This window comes from Sander lucioperca, chromosome 8 (genome assembly GCF_008315115.2).
Source record: "Sander lucioperca isolate FBNREF2018 chromosome 8, SLUC_FBN_1.2, whole genome shotgun sequence".
In the NCBI taxonomy this organism is placed as follows: Eukaryota; Metazoa; Chordata; class Actinopteri; order Perciformes; family Percidae; genus Sander; species Sander lucioperca.
In genome coordinates this window covers 10,077,214-10,095,033 of record NC_050180.1, presented here as the reverse complement: position 1 = coordinate 10,095,033, position 17,820 = coordinate 10,077,214, and the positions used below count along the sequence as shown (strand labels likewise).

The following is a 17,820-nucleotide window of genomic DNA, read 5'->3' as shown; positions in this document are numbered from 1 at the left end:
CCCTACATTCATCTCACCCTTCCTCACCTCTCCCGCCCCCTCACCACTGCCCAATGGACCCCATCTATCATCTTTCATCTGCTCTTGTGCCTTCCTCTGTCCCACCTCCTTTTCCCTCTGCCTCCCTGCATGCCTCTTTCTTTATCACCTCTCCTTTCCTCCTGTCGTCCTCTTATTCAACCTCTCCTTCCATCTAATGTCTCCCCCTATTTCCTTCCCTTCCCTCCTTCGCATCTCCTCACCTTCGTCCTTCCGCAGTGTGCCAATCTTTTATAGGCCAAATCATTATTCAGCATCGCATATGAGAAAACACAGGCAGAGATCCAAATGCCACACTCTCAGTCTCTCTTCCTCTCTTATTTTCTCATCTCCCTCTTTCTCCCCTTGTCTCTTCTCTCTTTATCATTTATAGACTTTCCTTTCCTCAGCCTATATCTGTCTTCATCCTCTTTTATCCTCCAGCCCCTGTCTATCCATCACTTAAATCCCCTTTCTATATGTCTGTCTCTTATTCTCATCCTCTTCTCGTTCTCCGCCCTCTCCTGTCTTCCTTTACCTCATATCACACCCAAGTCAGATGCTGTCTGTAATATTGATATGAGAGAAAACACACACACACACACACACACACACACACACACACACACACACACACACACACACACACACACACACACACACACACACACACACAGTACATATAAGGATCACATACACTTGCATAAACATGAGTACAAATACACACAGAGGTGCGAGCATTTTTTGGGCCCTAAAAAAACTCATATACTGTACAGTTAAAATGCACAACAAGCAGACAGGCACGTAGGCAGTTTCACGGTTATGTGGCTCACACAATAAGTGTGGAGTAAAGCAATAAGTTAAGAAGTGATTTATATGACAGAGAAGCTGCAGTCAACGATAATGGTTTCACTAATGATTTAGACCTTGTCTTTGTACTCCGCCTCAATCAATCATTTAACTTCATGCTGGGTCAATTTTCTATCCTCCTCTTTCCTCTCCTCTTCTCTCAGTAATGCACCTTTGCACAAGTATCAAGTGTAATCTTAACCAACTGTTTTACTATGAAGCTTGTAAAACATACTGCACATGCATTGTGATAGAAATCTTGGAATATTTGAATGCACACATACCGACACACCTTACTGGCAGGCAGAAGTCCTGGTGACATGACTAAGAGAAGAGCAAAAGGTAGAGTGATGTGATGCGGCAATGTCCTTAGGGCATAAGGGCAAAAAGAGAAAGTTGGGGGGGAGGGGGGATGAAGAGACTTTATATACAGACAGATTAAAAGAGTGGAACAGCATTTGGTGTGACAGTGGATGTTCAGTTACCAGCTGTGGGCATTTAGCAGCTGCCTGCATGTTTGAATTAACATCACAGTGACTATACCAGCAGGAGAGCCATGCATCCAAACAAGCATCCCAGCACTAAGCTGAAACACAATGTTATTAGAAAGCTACACAGAGAGGAGGGAAGAGAACACCTTGGGACCCAGATGGTACAACACAGTTTAGGTTTATGATAAATCAAAATCAAGCTTTTAGACAGATTACATAGATTCCTAAATATTGATGCGAACCATGTTTTTTCCTCCTACAGTTGTGATCGCATTGCCTCATTTGTTGCAAGGAGAGGCATCATGCTGTTGAAACATAGTAACGGAACTCAGGGTTAGTAAAACATCAGGTATTGACATAAAATGAGTCCCGTAAAACTACTAAAATAAGGACATAACATGACAGCATGGACGTCATTGCGTAACTGACTATGGTCCTTAAAAATCATAGGTAAAACTCTAATTTCTAAATGACAGCTGACTTTTGCTTTCACATGGGACACGAACTCCGTTCTCCTGAGTGAAAGTCCTGTGTTTGTTTTGACTATCAGAATATAGACACAGCACTGTGCTGGGTCCAAAATCATTTGCTCATTTACTCATTTGCCACTTTCTGTCTGTTAGACCCTCAATAGTTTACTAAATAGTGAGCAGTAAATTGAGATTTGTGACTCTGAGCCTAATCATCATTTTGCGTAGCACACCGGCAACCTTCACATTACTAAAATATGGCGTACTGCATTCTTGGGTTGTTAGCAGAGCGGAGAGTGTATACTATGGGCCCTACTTAACAAAAAGGGAGTGACTTAGGACAGAACACTGGGGTTGAAGATTTGTTTAGCTCCAAGGTGGTGATTTCAGAAAATCCCGTCTCTCTCTCTCTTTCTCTCTTTCTCTCTCTCTCTCTCTCTCTCTCTCTCGCTCTCTCAAACATACACACACACACACACACACACACACACACACACACACACACACTCAGGTAATGATGATAATATCAGTAGTCTAATTTACAGACACTCCCTGCGGCCCTGAAGGTCTGCCTGATCAATGTCTGTTACTGTAATGAACATGTGTGTGTGTGTGTGTGTGTGTGTGTGTGTGTGTGCGCTTGTGTGTGTGTGTGTGCGTGTGTGTGTGTGTGTGTGTGTGTATGCGTGTGTGTGTGTGTGTTTGTGTGTGTTTGTGTGCGTTTGTGTGCGTGTGTGTGTGTGTGTGTGTGTGTGTGTGTGTGTGTGTGTGTGTGTCTTTGAAGGACTGACCCTGATCAATGTGTGTTAAAGCCATAATGGGGAATCGATTGGTTGTGCTGTACTGCTGGACACACACTCTCTCTTACACTCACACTCACACACATACACACACATACACACACACACACACACACACACACACACACACACACACACACACACACACACACACACACACACACACACACACACACACACACACACACACTGTCCATCTGTCTGCAGTAATAGGCCGATTACTTGATTACAGTGAAGTCAGTCATCTTCCTCACTCTCTATTAACTGCTCCAGTGACAGACTGACTACGCCTGTTTTTGCTCTACGCAGGTATATGAATGTACTATATATGCCGAGGGCGAGTGTGTGGTTCATACTCATAAACCTGAACTAATGCACACCAAATTAAAACACACATTGTTAGTGATGCAGGGCACCCATTGTCTTACCCATTGTCTTATCCACAGGTCCATGCAAACATGTTACTATAATTCAGATACGGTTGATCACAATGGGCAATAACGAAAATCAGTGCATTTTGCGTTGCATCATTCCCATGACTGGGGGAGGAAAGAGTATGTATGTAGAGTCATAATTTACTGTTTCAGTTCCTCTAAGGAATGTTTGTTTGGGGCCACACATGATTTAACTTCTCTTTCAGAGAAATGTGCTTGAGCAGATAGAAAAGTTGAAAAAACAATTCAAAATAATTACATAATAATGGAAATCTTCCCTATTTGTTAAAAACAATAAAACCGTAATAGTTTGTATCAAAACATTAATTTCATATTCCAGAAAGTCTCTTGAACTGCAGTTCACTTCATAATGATTTTTCTCAGACCTTCCCTGTGTTTGCCACACAAACATATAACAAATAAAGAGATTTTAAATAAAACACATACTAGAAATTCAAATTTGGACCAATGCATTGTCTATGACAGTAATGTTTCAATGGACTGACTTTCATTCTCTTTTTACAACATGACACAAATTACTACAAGTCTGGCCTGTTTCAACCTCTTTTTAGTGTGTGTGTGTGTGTGTGTGTGTGTGTGTGTGTGTGTGTGTGTGTGTGTGTGTGTGTGTGTGTCTGCAGACGCTATGTCTACTGCTAAGGGCACCCCTGATGTTTGAAATAAATGTGCAGGTGTAAGAACACAACTCCCGACCTAAAGAGAGAGAGAGAGAGAGAGAGAGAGAGAGAGAGAGAGAGAGAGAGAGAGAGAGAGAGAAAAACGTGTGAAAAGCAATTAAGACCAAGGCAGAAGGGAGGAGGAGGAGGGAAGAGGGGAGGAACTGCATCTGCATCCAAACCTTTTCCTTGGTTCATGTCAGACAGGCTTTGGAGCTTTCTCGCTCATGAAACACTCCTGCCCCCAAAACACACACACACACACACACACACACACACACACACACACACACACACACACACACACACACACACACACACACACACACACACACACATGAATATCTCATAAGCTCAATTGTTTTATTCAGCTTTAAGTCTACTCCCTCAATCTGTGTTTACAATCCATAACAAATGTGTGTCCTTCTTTGCAGCTGTAACCTCCTGTGTTACAAATATTGGAACCACCTTTAGTTGTTTCATCATTTCCTTCATGTAAGCAAGGGAAAATACATATTGTACACTCCTTGTTAACGAGGGAATTTTGGGAAAAGTGTGGGAGAAACAAATTCAGATTTCTTGTCATTTCCTATGGCAAGACTCAGAAAACCACTGATTGGCTACAGTGAAATACATTGGGGGAGAGGAGAGATGATGGGATTAAACAGTTTGTTGAAGCTGTGTACCTCCTACACAGAGACAGATTAGAGGAAACCGCAAACCCTTTCATAGATCCATCTGAGTGCATGGCCACAGGCTCTGTGTGTGTGCATCAGTGTGAGACAGAAAGTTTGCGTGTTTGTGCAGGTCTTTTGCGTATGTGTGTGTGTGTGTGTGTGTGCTGACTTGGAAGTAGCTGTGTATGTCTTTCAGGCACAGATCTGTAGGGAGGGAGGAAGGGATGGAGGGACACCTGTCTCTGTCTGTCTGAGGGGAGGAGTTGGCAGGGTGAATGCAGTGTCATGTTCTTTCTCTCTGACGACGTCCACACTGTGCCGGCTAAATTTTAAATCTTTTTCTTATTGTTTTGCCACACCTGAAAATAAAGCTCTTTTAGACAGCCGAGATGAATCTGAAAAATGCCAGCCTTACATTTTAGTGTGGATTAGGATAACTGAGCTTTGGACAATGATTATTTAAGGCTGCTCAGACACTGTCAGTAAGAGGCTATGAAAAGTAATGCACTGTAACACATATAGTATGTAATGCACTGTAATACATATATTATTTAATGCACTGTAATACATATAGTATGTAATGCATTGTAATACATATAATATGTAATGCACTGTAATACATATTGTATGTAATGCACTGTAATACATATGTATTCCACGTATTTCCAGTTGCCTTTTGTCGGCTAAACTTAACTGTAACGACCGCTAACCTTAACTGTCACATGACCGGTCAGCTGCTTTTGCATACGTTTTCGCACAATAGCCTATCATACAAACCCGTTCATGAGAATGCGTTGAAAGTTAAATAGTGAACTTTATGCCGGCTCTATCCCACTCTATGATCACTCACTTCTACTGTCAACATAGCCAATCACACGGTACATCTGCTGTTGTTTTTACCCAGTTTGGCTCTAATAAAGTTCAGTAAAGGTAATGATGGAGAGCAGGAGGGGACAAAATGGATTTAACCAGCTGAGACTTAGTAACTGGGCTGTCTGTCCCACCCCTCACTAGGGGTTGTTAGCTGTGATACACAATCTTATTGGTTTTCAAAAGGAATAGGATAAAGAAGAAGAGATGTTGCCATTTTCCCATGTTCATTTTTCAGAACACAACCTGAAAATGTAGGTGTCTCTACAGTATCTATCTATCTATCTCATTCTTCATCTTCACTCTCAGCGTTTTTAATAAAGGGTCATTTTAAATTCAAATATTCACAAATTTTAATATCGTCTTTGTCCCCCCATCTCTGCCTCCTCTGTCTCACCCACGCATTGGCTCTTGGCCACTGGTTATACGCCTGACAGCACATTACAGAAAGCAAGAGAGGAAAAGGGGACAGAAAGAGATGAAGGAAGAAAAGTGAAGGAGTCAAAGAATGATCAGAAAAAAGACAGCATTGAAAAGTGAAACAGTGAAAAGTAATTAGTGAAAGAGAAGGAAAAGGAAGGAAAAAAGATCTTGTCAGGATACGAGTAACCGTTAAACAAAGTTGTCATTTCACAAAAGAGGAGGAGGAAACTGTCAGTGGGATGAGGCGTTCTCTTGGGAAAATATGACAGGAACTGCGACACGTACACACACATGCACACACACAACACACACACACACACACACACACACACACACACACACACACAGATGCACACACACATGCTCACTGTGCAGTGACAGCTTGCGTCATAACTGTGGTGTTAGTTCCACGCAAAGCAGACACAAAGCATGATGGGAGAGTGGGAGGTGTATGACCCTTATGTCAGGAGCTTGCTCACCTGTCAGAAAACACATACGCACATACGCACGCACTCGGGCTCCACACACATTTACATTTACCCTGACACTTAACTATAACAGATAAGATCTTTATTGTGTATCGACACAAAAGAGTGTGTGTGTGTGTGTGTGTGTGTGTGTGTGTGTGTGTGTGTGTGTGTGTTTTGGCTTCTGGGTTCAGGAATGATAGTCTGCATACCTGTATGCTAACAAACAGTGAAAAGATTAACACCCCTTTTTATATTTGTGTATCTTAAATGTAGCAGTAGCAACAAACCACCATGTGTGGTAGCCCCCTCTGACCACGGACTTCCCATGGTACATGAAACTTGCTTTCCTAGGTTGAGCCACCGGGAGCCCTTCTGTGGCTGGTTCATTGTATTTATATAAAAATAAATCCATGTTGTAGTTCAAGCATACCTCTTAAACTGTTTGGAACTGACAAGATACTTTGGGTTCTTTGAGGTCGAGGCATGTTCATTTGATTACTTTAGAGAAATGTAGAAAGCTCAATATTGGAGCAATTAGAGGCAACTGATCGATATGATCGACGAAGATGTGCAAATAAAAGTCCAGCCATAAGATAAACCCTAATTGAAATGTCTTCTTTCATGTCAAGTTGCTCAAGGAATTTCTTTCCAGGAAGCTATTTTAGAGCCAGGCAGGTGTGTCTTTGGTATCCAGACAAAGAGGCAACACTGCTGTGGGTCTGAGACGGGACATTTGTGGTCAGAACACATGAAAGAAATGGGAATTAAAATAGATTTCAAGTCAGAACCTTTCCTAAAAATGGTCCTAGGCAACCTTTCTGTCTTTCTGTTTGTATTTTAAATTAAATTCAGATTTGAATGTGGCCTACATCTTTCTTTGCTTTTTGTGTGCATGAATACTACGAAGAACTATAAACAAGTTGCAGCACTTGATGTGATGTGACAACACAATTGTCACTTTAATGTCAGTTGTTGATATTCCCATAATCATATGTTTAGTCTTTGTGTACTGATGCATACTTGTTCATTATAATCCATCTATTTCTTCATTCAGTACCAACATGTTTATTTAGGCTATATTTCAGTACAGTCCTTCTATAATAGTCGGCAAAAATTTGAGATATTTCTAAGAAAAGAAGAACCAGGGAAATTCTGAAGTGACCTAAATCCACTGTAAAAAGTGGAAAATGTGAATTAGACCCAGGCAAAGATGTAAACTAGAGTAATTTGTTCCACAATAATCCTTTTCTAGCATCAAAGGCTGTAGGGTGCATCCGTAGTTCAAAAAGCTCTCACACTCTGACTTTGACACGAGTGTAACATAAAGGAAAAGTCACGTGCGGCACATTTTCTTGTTTATATCTACTTTCTTGCACAATACTTGCATAACACAAGACTTGTTTGGCTATCATTTCTTCTGAAAGCATTACATTGCATGGAAACTTGTAATTCACTTTGAGAATAAGTAGAAAATAAAATAAGTAGAAAATGAGTCAGATTAGCTTGAGTTTGGGAATCAGTTTTATTTTGAATTTGAATTTATTAATCTTAATCTAAACTTAAAAGTGTTTCTAAAATGTCTAAAAACAAACTGAAAGGGAGCACACGTTCTTACATTCACACTTTACTTTTGTTTATATTATAATATAGTTATAATCCATAAAATGGTGCTTTGTAGACCATGAAGCCCATAGCAGTTGGAGTATACACTCACTTATGTGATGATGAGTGTATACTTATGGAATTTAAAAAAAAACGTTTTTCTTTCTATTTTGCCTCATGCAGGTGGTTCTTTTCCTCCTCCACCATCTGTGAACTGCCAATGTCTTGTGCTGCATTCATTTGAATTGTAAACACCTCTGCTTCTGCTGAGAGTAACTGCTTTCAGAATAAGTCCCTCTAGCCACTGATAGATGCAAACAATTTGCTCATTGCTTCCGTTTTGTAGCCAAAGCCGATGTGATGCCTGCCAGATGAAAAAACAAATGAAGAAAAAAGAAACTAATAACATCAGAGGCAAAGCAGCTTGGAAGGCTTTAACAATATCCTCTTCCTCAAATGAAAGTCTTGTCTCCCGTCTTCCACAACCACCTCATCAGTACATTAATTAAATGTCTGTACATCAAGCATGTACAATAGTAGATATTTAGCACTGTAGGTTATTAATGCCCCTGTGGATTTGCATTTCACTGAAAGTGATATTTACATTCACTGTTTCCACAAGCTGCAAATCTCAGGATAGCAATAAGTAGCGTAGAGTAGATTTTTGTTAACCACAATATATTTGTATGTGTGTATTTATTTATGTATGTATGTATGTATGTAGGAGGGAAGGTATTTAATGATATTTGTGTGTTGTCTTCTGTAGGTATGACTACGTAGAGATCCATGATGGGAACTCGGAGACGGCTGACCTACTGGGGAAGCACTGCAGCAACATCGCCCCTGCACCAATCATATCGTCAGGGCCCTCACTCCACATCAAGTTCGTATCGGACTACGCCCACCAGGGGGCGGGCTTCTCGCTGCGCTACGAAATCTTCAAAACCGGTAAGTGGATGCTACTGTTGTTATTCAATGTTTTTCACCTGTACTCGCTCTAATAAAATAATGTTACTTTTGATACAGACAAGGTAATAGAAGCAGGGTAGGAATCACAGGCAGAGTTTACCTTTTTAAATTATAGTCAACTCCCAAAGTTCCTATATGATAATAAATACTGAACTGTATATCATGCGGGAAATGTGTGTCAAATCAGGAGTACATGTTAGATTTTTAATAGTGGTGCAACCGAAAGAAGGCATTTGGGGTTTTGATATTTCACTCAACATGGAGCTAATGACGCATTGAAACTAGCAGACACAGATAAACAGTCTGTGTGCAGAATATTGTTATTTATTTCATGATTTGTATTACATAGACAGACAGTAGAGAATTGACAAAAATAAGGAAAAGAAATTGTGGATGACATGCAACAAAGGTCTCAGGTCAGACTTGAACAGGGAATGCTATGACGGTCAGCGTCTTAAACCTTCCAACTCCAAGATGCCACAGTACAGTATGTGACATTGTTATATAGATACTTTACCTAAAGTCTACATTTTGAGAATTCAAGACTCACAAGAGGGACATTATCCCTGTAAATGACCCTCACACATGGACAGATTTAACAAAAGTGAACAGGATTTTAGAAGGATTGCACCTTTACAAAGGCTATTAGTAACTGTATTACAAGCTACTCATAGAGGACTCAACATGCTTCATTAGGTGACCAAGCCTCGTTTATCTCCCTGGTGTGGGAGAGAAAGAGACGAGAGACACCGCAGAGGACCCTTGAGAGCCCTTTAGACTGTCCAGGCGAGACATCTCTCCCCTTCATGGCACTTTGTGTTTGTGTGCGTGTGTGTGTGTGTGTGTGTGTGTGTGTGTGTGTGTGTGTGTGTGTGTGTGTGTGTGTGTGTGTGTGTGTGTGTCTGACATGGCTCCCCTTCACGCTGCCATGGGTCAGCCAAAGCGAGACCAATTGAGATCAAGGGCGAGTGAGACAGAGGGGCGCATAGTGTCGGCCCCACAGCCATCTTGTCCCGTTCCCCCTGAAAGCATTCCACACATGCCCCTTTAATTGAGTCCTGAGCCCTGTTCCCCTGAGACACACACACACACACACACACACACACACACACACACACACACACACACACACACACACACACACACACACACACACACACACACACACACATGCACAGAGGGCTGAGGTTACTAACACAACACGTGTGGTTGTCGTGTTTCTCACTTGCTGGTACTAGCCTGTTGGGATTTCTTGTGTGTGTGTGTGTGTGTGTGTGTGTGTGTGTGTGTGTGTGTGTGTGTGTGTGTGTGTGTGTGTGTGTGTGTGTTTTTTCTGCCTGACACAGTCCACCTGATGGACTTTAAAACAACAAGGGTGTCAGTGTTCACACCCGAAATCCCTAAGGAGAAAAAGAGAGAGACACAAACACAGAGAGAGATTTGTGAATAAATAAATTGATTACCAAAAATAAAAAACATAAAACATCATTATAGTAGTTTCATGGAAAGCATTAAGATGAAGTCTATGTTTGCAGTTGCTGTAATAGAAACAATAGTTAGTAATTCATCGTCAACATTCAGTTCACAATTTCATTACATTTCTATTGTTTATAAAAAGAGTGAATAAAGTTATGTCACATGTAAAAAGTTTAGGAACAAAGCAAAACATTTTTCTTTTTCTCTCACAATAGAGATTATAAAAAAGGTATTGTAAATCCAAGGGTGGTACAATTTCCTCTACCCAAAGAAGAGCATGCAGTCCTTGAGATTAAAACATGAAAGTAGCCATTGTTGGAGTTCAAATGATTTCACATGACCACATCGGCAGGATGACATCATTTGGCTTCCATAACTGTTACAAAGGCTGTACTACTGCTGCATATCTGTTTTATGATGTAACATTATGCTGGTTAAAGTGTGGTTAGCTTTAGGGAAACATCATGGTTTGGGTTAAAATAAGTACTTAGTTAAAGGATCTTCGAGATTGTAACTTAGAGGTTACAGAACAATCTTAGTCATTTTCAAAAGTAACCCACGTTGTCTGTTGGTATGAAACTGGAAACCGACAGCGGTCTTCGTTTGAAGTCGTTGAAGTCTGATGTTTTCCATATTACATATCCGACTTCTGCTAGAGGCTGCTGCAGGAATTTGTCACTTGAATTTAAACAAATGTCATTTGGGGGCATATGCTGAAACGACTATTCTGTAGTTTGTTTTGGTTGGATGGTCTCTATTTAGAGGTAATCCTACCCAGTTTACCGTCAACTACAGACATGATCTCTGTTTGTAAGGACAGCTGCTTCGATTGATAAGTTATACATTAGCATATACTGGACTTCCTCAGTTTGTCTGTGTAACTTTGTGTGTGTGTGGTTGTCTGAAGATGTGTATTTCTGTGCCCAGCCTTCCCTGGCAGTAATAATGGAGCCATTTGGAACACTCAAGCTGTTGCCATACTGCTAACAAGATCTTGTTATCCTGGAAGGTGCAGCAGAACGTCTGGTTACGTGGGTGACTAGATTTTGTGTGTGTGTCAGGGTGTAGTGTGTGTGTGTGTGTGTTATACATACTGTATGGCCTCACAGTAAACTGTCTAAATATGTATCTGTCTGTGCTACCCCTGAACATTCTGTTCTGTTCAACCTGCAAAGTCTCTTGTGTATTTCCCCGTCCTTTACTTGCTGGCAAATATACTCTCACTACTTTATATATGGGGAAAAAACAAGGATAGAGTCACTTGCAGAGAAGAGGTTTCAAGTACAGCTGTTCTTTTTGTGGTATAATCTTTTTTTGTTAATTAAACTTTTTAAATTTCGTTTTCAAAGTTCATTATTTCAGCTCTTTGTATTTATTGTTTAATTGGAAATTATCAGTTTCTTTTTGAAAATTAAAAAATGTCTAAGAAAATACAATTTGGGCCGCAAACAGTAGTTTAAATTAATTTGTATAATCACTTTGTGGGACTCATTTGACTTTTCTCCCCATTTTTCTCTTAAATCATTACAGGAAGTATTTTTGGGACAGGAAGCACACTTTTGTATGTATAATGTGTGGGGAAATTATTTTAAACCAAGCTTCTATTTTTTAACAAACCTGGCGATTTTTTTATTAGAATCCTTTTAATCTAAAACGAGTAGTCTTGTTCCGTTTTACTAGCATTGGTAATGGTTTTGCTTTTCTCCTCTTGATTCCTTGATCCCTTGTCAGAGTATTTAGGGGGCAAAGGTCTACTGGCGTGTGTGTTTTAGAGTGATGAGAGGGTGTGTGTGTGTGTGTGTGTGTTGGAGGAAATTGTCGCCCACGCTCTGGGTGTCCTAATTACTGGACCCCTCAAAGATTAACAGTCTAATCAGTCTGGAAAACGGGCACACATACACATATACAGAAAACCATTTACCATGGAAAACATGTACCTAAAACACAAAACCATTAATGTATGTTAATAATGTTTAGTACACACATATAGAGCTTGTAAATATGGACATATAATGCATTGATAATATTTGTGTGATAAACATACACACAAACAAAGACATGTGCATGCTAGTAACAGACATCAAATCTAAGGACTAACTAAAAAATACTAATAATAACACACAAAAAAATCACATAAACATGCCACACTTGTTTTTGTTTACAGCTCTATCACTATGGATACTGTAGTAAAATTCCAGCCAATAGGAACACAGCCACCAGAATGTGGCAACCAATCAAAATTCACTGTCTAGGCACTGTGCCCCCAGCTGTTATTGTGACCCAGAACTCTCCAGACACACACACACACACACACACACACACACACACACACATGAATGCACTGATGCTGGCTGGACGGTTACTCACAAATGCAGGGCAGCTTGCATGTCTGCACGCAAATGTTAACTCCCTTACACACGCGCACACGCACACATTATCTATTTTTGTCACTTAGGAGGACATTTCATCGACTTTCATTAATTCCCTGGACACTTATCCTAACCTTAACCACAACCTTAAACCTAACCTTAACCAAAAACCAGATCTTAACCTTATTTTGACAGTAACCTTGATGGGAATAGCCTTTGACCTAAATGATAAGTGAGTCTCGATATTGCAACAGATTTCTGTGAGTAACACAAACACACACAGACACACACTCCTCAAGCGGTGTAATGTGGAAGCTATCGTGACAATCCTTCCAATAACTGCTGTTGTTTACATTCTACCAAATACCTTTAGGCACTTCCTCTCTACCTCTGTCCGACTAACTATCAAGCCAGTTTATTACACCGTCTAACCAATCAGACTGCTCGCTCCACCTTCCTCTGGCTTTTCATTAAGGAAAGTGGATCCAGATCTGACCCAGTGAGGAGCAAAAGGTGCTCTGCGGTAGGGCTAATGTAACAAATGCACAATAAACTTAAACCTAAATTACAAATGTAATAGTTCCCTTGGTCTGCAGTGCAGCATATTGTGCCCTTTTGAAATACCTTCACTCAAACAGTGGTTTTGCTTACATCGCTGTTTATAGGATGTTTTTCATTCTGCCACCTACTGATGGAGATTTTATAATTGGTATAATGTGACAGATGAATGCAGAATGTTTCTTTCTGTTTTGTCTTTCTCTAAGATTTGTTTAAATTGGTTTGTATGTTAATATTAGAATAAAGCAGTTTGAGTTATGGCAGACTGAGTGTTCTAAGATGTCAAACTCAAAAAATAAATCAGAAAAAATTTCACTGATTTACATCATCAAAGCAATGCTGGGTTAGTGCTTTTAGCAAATTGGGATTAGCTAAAGGGTTGGTTGTCTTGTGACAGTTTGATTTCATATATCAGCGGTAATTTGGTTGAATAAGGAGTTTATTGTGGAGGGAAATCCCTGCTGTGATTCATTGACAGAAGCTGATATGTAATGTCAGAGGAGCTTCACCAACACAAGACTCCAACTTCAATGACACTGAGGTAGAATCTAACCACACATATGGAAAAACCAAGCTGTGGTTTTGCAGCAACCATTGAGCTGTGTGTGGGCCTGCGATGTGTGTCTGTCTGTCAGTGTGTGTATGTTAATTCTCCAGTGCATGTGTGTGTGTGTGTGTGTGTGTGTGTGTGTGTGTGTGTGTGTGTGTGTGTGTGTGTGTGTGTGTGTGTGTGTGTGTTAGAGCTCGGAGGGAATAATTGTGGGTTTGATCCAACTAATAGCCCATTGACATGAAAGACAGTTTGAATGAAAGTAGATGTCTGCATGACAGCTTACCAGACACACAGACATAATCACACACACACACACACACACACACTGACAGACCATGTCTTGTCTCCCTGAGATCAGTGAGCCATAAGCACCAGCGCCAGATCTACCCAGCAACACACACACACACACACACACACACACACACACACACACACACACACACACACACACACACTTCCTTACCCCAAAGTAAAATGTGTTTTTTTCACACTCAGTCAATTCAAACAGATGGGAAGTGAGGAGAAGAAAATGAGACAGTAGGAGGAAAGGGAACGATGGAGCTTTGGAAGATGAAAAGATGCATGGGACGAGGGTAAAAAAAAAGAACAGCAGGAGAGAAGAGGGTAAGAAAGAGCAGGAAAGAAAAGGAGAGAAGAGGGGGGGATACACAATTTTAAAAAAGGAAGGAGAAATAAATGAGGAGAGAAGTAGTGCGGGTAATAAGTCATAGAAAAACAGACAGATGTACAAACTTTCGTTCAAAGGAGACTACAAGCTCTTGAATATTTAAAAAAAAATGTAATACATTCCTTTTGGGGTTTTAGTTTACTCTGAAAAATGAGAGATAATGTGGAGAGGGGACAGACCGGAGAAAGACAGGAGAAAGGAGGGCACAAGTGTTTTTGTGATGTTCATGAACATGAAGTAATGAGAAGGGTATAAAATTGCTGCCGGCAACAGAACTTGTCAGGCGTTCACTCTACACACACACACACACACACACACACAAACACACACACACATGCTCATAATCACGCAGGCTGGCGCTATCCAGCCACTGACTATGCAGGGGGCCAGACGTAAGGGGAACCCCGTGAGAGACAGTGTCTGTGTGTGCGCGAGTGTGTGTTTGCTTGTATCTGAGATCCATGCATGAGGGGCAAGGTCAGGATAACAAGCAATTTAGACTGGAAAGTAGGACAGAAAAACAGACAAACAGGGAGATATCAAGACAAACAGACAATATCCGTCGCACTCAAAAATAGATGGTTGCATTGGAAAATTGATGAGGACACAGATGTATGACAGGCATTTAGCAAAGAAACCAAAATAGGGAACATGTATTTGGTGTATTTTAATTTCTGCAATTGTAACCATACCATAAACACAAATGACTTTGATTTTGGCATGCATGTTCCTAGACTGCTGCTGTGCAGGATCAGTAAAATTACAGAATAAGCTTATTATTTAAAATTAAAGTAAAAGGAAAGGAAGGGTGGATACAGTAAAAACAACATATTTTACATTGACAAAAGTTTGTTTTATCATGAATGTCACAGACTTACTATAAATAAAATTTTAAAAATAGTGCATGCACTCACAGACATATGCAGACATTCTGCCTGCTTCTGACAGCATCTTTCAGTCTGCTAACTGACTGGCTGAGTCCGTACACATCCTGGTGTAACAACCTAGTTTCCATGGAGATCTCCGGCAAAACTAGCCATTTTAGTTGTGGACCAAGTTCCTTATCGACAGCACTAAAAGCCCATTACATTTACTCACAATACTTAAGTACATCCAAAGCCTAAAAATACTTTTGGTTGCAGTTATAAGCACAAAGTGGAAGCTGTTATGCAGCCAATGCAGCTGTAGACAGGTTGTTACATATACAGTAACTGTACATGGACACATTCACACATATTTAAATGCACTTTCCATGCCAGAATACACACACTCTCTTAATGTGTTCTTACTCTGTCTTCATTTACTCATGCAAGCATGCAAGCACAATAGCAGACACCCAAACACACTGGAGAGAAATGGGTTACCATAAGAGGCTTAGACAGTGTGTGTGTGTGTGTGTGTGTGTGTGTGTGTGTGCATGATGATATCTAAAGCTTCTCATAACTGTTAGACCACCCAACCATGATACTGTCAACAGATTCTACATCTGTCTTTCCTACCCCTATTTTTCTGTTTACACGTTTTTCAGTTGCATATCTTCATTTGTTTTCTTTCTTACTATCTCTCTCTCTCCTAGCTCAATTTTATTTCCCGCTGGTTTTCTTCTCTCTCTGTGTCTTTATATGTTTCCTTCTGTCTCATTTGAACCCCTCAATCTCTTTGTTAATACTCATAGAGCACTGCCTCTTTTGGGGTTGAGGTTGCTCCTGCATTTTTCTCAAGTGCTGGTAGGGATACAGCATCTTGCTTAACAGCACTTTAGACACACAAGCAGATGCATTTTTCTGTTAAGGACACCCAAACTTGGGCTTTTTGGCACTCAGTATGTTGCTCTCTGGCTTGTGCTCTGCTGTATCTTCGTCTTTACAGATGGAACAGTATTAATGGGTTACAGTTTTAGCACTTCAAAAGCCTGCTCTGCAAAATGTTATGTTATGGTTTTTAAGGTGCATATCAGTAACCTAAATGGCCATTTTACATCACTCTTTGCACGTTTGGATTAGATTTTTTCCCACAAGATTCACATGTACATAAAACTACCTTTACTTCAGCACACAAGTTCAGAATACTGCAGCCCTAACTGTGCTCTAAATACTTCTACATGTTTCCCAACAATCACATTAACTGCATTTAAAGTATATAAAGTGGAGTCAGAGATATTTTCACATTGCCAGAATTCTATCTGGTCAAAGATGAGATGGCTATACTGGGAGTTATGAAATTGTGTTCTGTCTAGTCTGTTTGAAGGCAAGCATCGCATCTGAGATGAAATCCACATTTTTATGCGCAACTCACATCTGCACTCGACTCACATCGGGTAGTGACATACGTTTCCGGTCATTGTTGTAGCGGTCTGCCGTTAGCCTCCAAAGGCAAGCTAACGTTAGTTTAGCTAACAGCTAATTCGGCTAACCGCTAGCTGATTGTAGCGGTCTGCTGTTAGCCTCCACATTCAAGCTAACGTTAGTTTAGCTAACAGCTAATTCGGCTAACCGCTAGCTGAGACAGCATGTAATAACTTTAAAAGACGTCAGTTCTACTTTACTTGTGCTCATTTACAATACATTCACTTAATACTTGTCTTTATTGTTATTACTGTAAAGTCTTAATTTAGCTGTAGCCTGCTTTTCCCATTGTTAAGTTTGAGTTAACGTTATTTTAAACTGAATCAAGCTGTCAGCTAGCAGTTAGCCAAATTAGCTGTTAGCTAAACTAACGTTAGCTTCCCTGTGGAGGCTAGCGTGGAACAGATCGTGCAGTGTCGTATCCATAGACTGTATATAAGAATGGACCAACAGATCCCGTTGCTCGGGACGGAGACCAGTGAAGGACTTTAGAAGCACTTTTCCGGTGAGCGCTGAGCGTTACTGTGCAGCTTCCAACTGAGAGAGACGACGTAAATGTGACGTGAGCAACCTGTCTGAAAGTCGGAAGTCTTCTGGTAGCTGTGCCAAGAGAAATCTCAATCATTCCCACATGGACACAGGCTAATTATTGCTAACTAAAATGCTAGTTAACATTAGTAATTAAACTTAAACAGCTAATGTAAGTCTAAACTGCCTGCGAGCTTCTCCTGTACTATATGGTAATTCCTCTACTATGCGACAGTAAGTCGCGTGGTTATGACACAATCGTTAGCCTATTTTTACAAAAACGTCTGCTACGGAGCCATAACGTGAGGTACAAGGTAATGGAGCCTTTTATACATTGTCGTGTTTCTTTAGAAATAAACAATGGACAAATAAAGTCTTTAAACGCTTCAGATGTAAAATTATTCGCTGTCAAAGTGACGCCAAAATGAATGGCAGTCAATGGAATGCTAACGGCGGGTGATCGCTTTGTAGCATCAAAATGGCGCCATAGGAGATTCGAGCTCTGAAGCAAAGCTTACCCCCTTGGTCGTATCCTAGGTAAAACCATAGACTG

The 17,820-nt window shown here is 40.5% G+C and overlaps 1 protein-coding gene and 1 long non-coding RNA gene across 4 annotated transcripts in view; one reads left to right on the top strand and one right to left on the bottom strand.

The window, feature by feature from the left end:
- The window catches only part of LOC118495584, a 175,278-nt gene that overhangs the window by 48,949 nt on the left and 108,509 nt on the right, over positions 1-17,820 (bottom strand). The gene's annotated exons all lie outside the window — the stretch shown is intronic.
- LOC116037780 (neuropilin-2-like) overlaps positions 1-17,820 on the top strand; it is a 108,728-nt gene that overhangs the window by 21,640 nt on the left and 69,268 nt on the right. For all 3 annotated transcript variants that reach the window (XM_031281808.2, XM_031281806.2, XM_031281807.2), the window contains exon 3: positions 8,548-8,729. In XM_031281808.2, the coding sequence (XP_031137668.1) occupies positions 8,548-8,729 (182 nt within the window). The remainder of the gene's footprint in view (positions 1-8,547; positions 8,730-17,820) is intronic.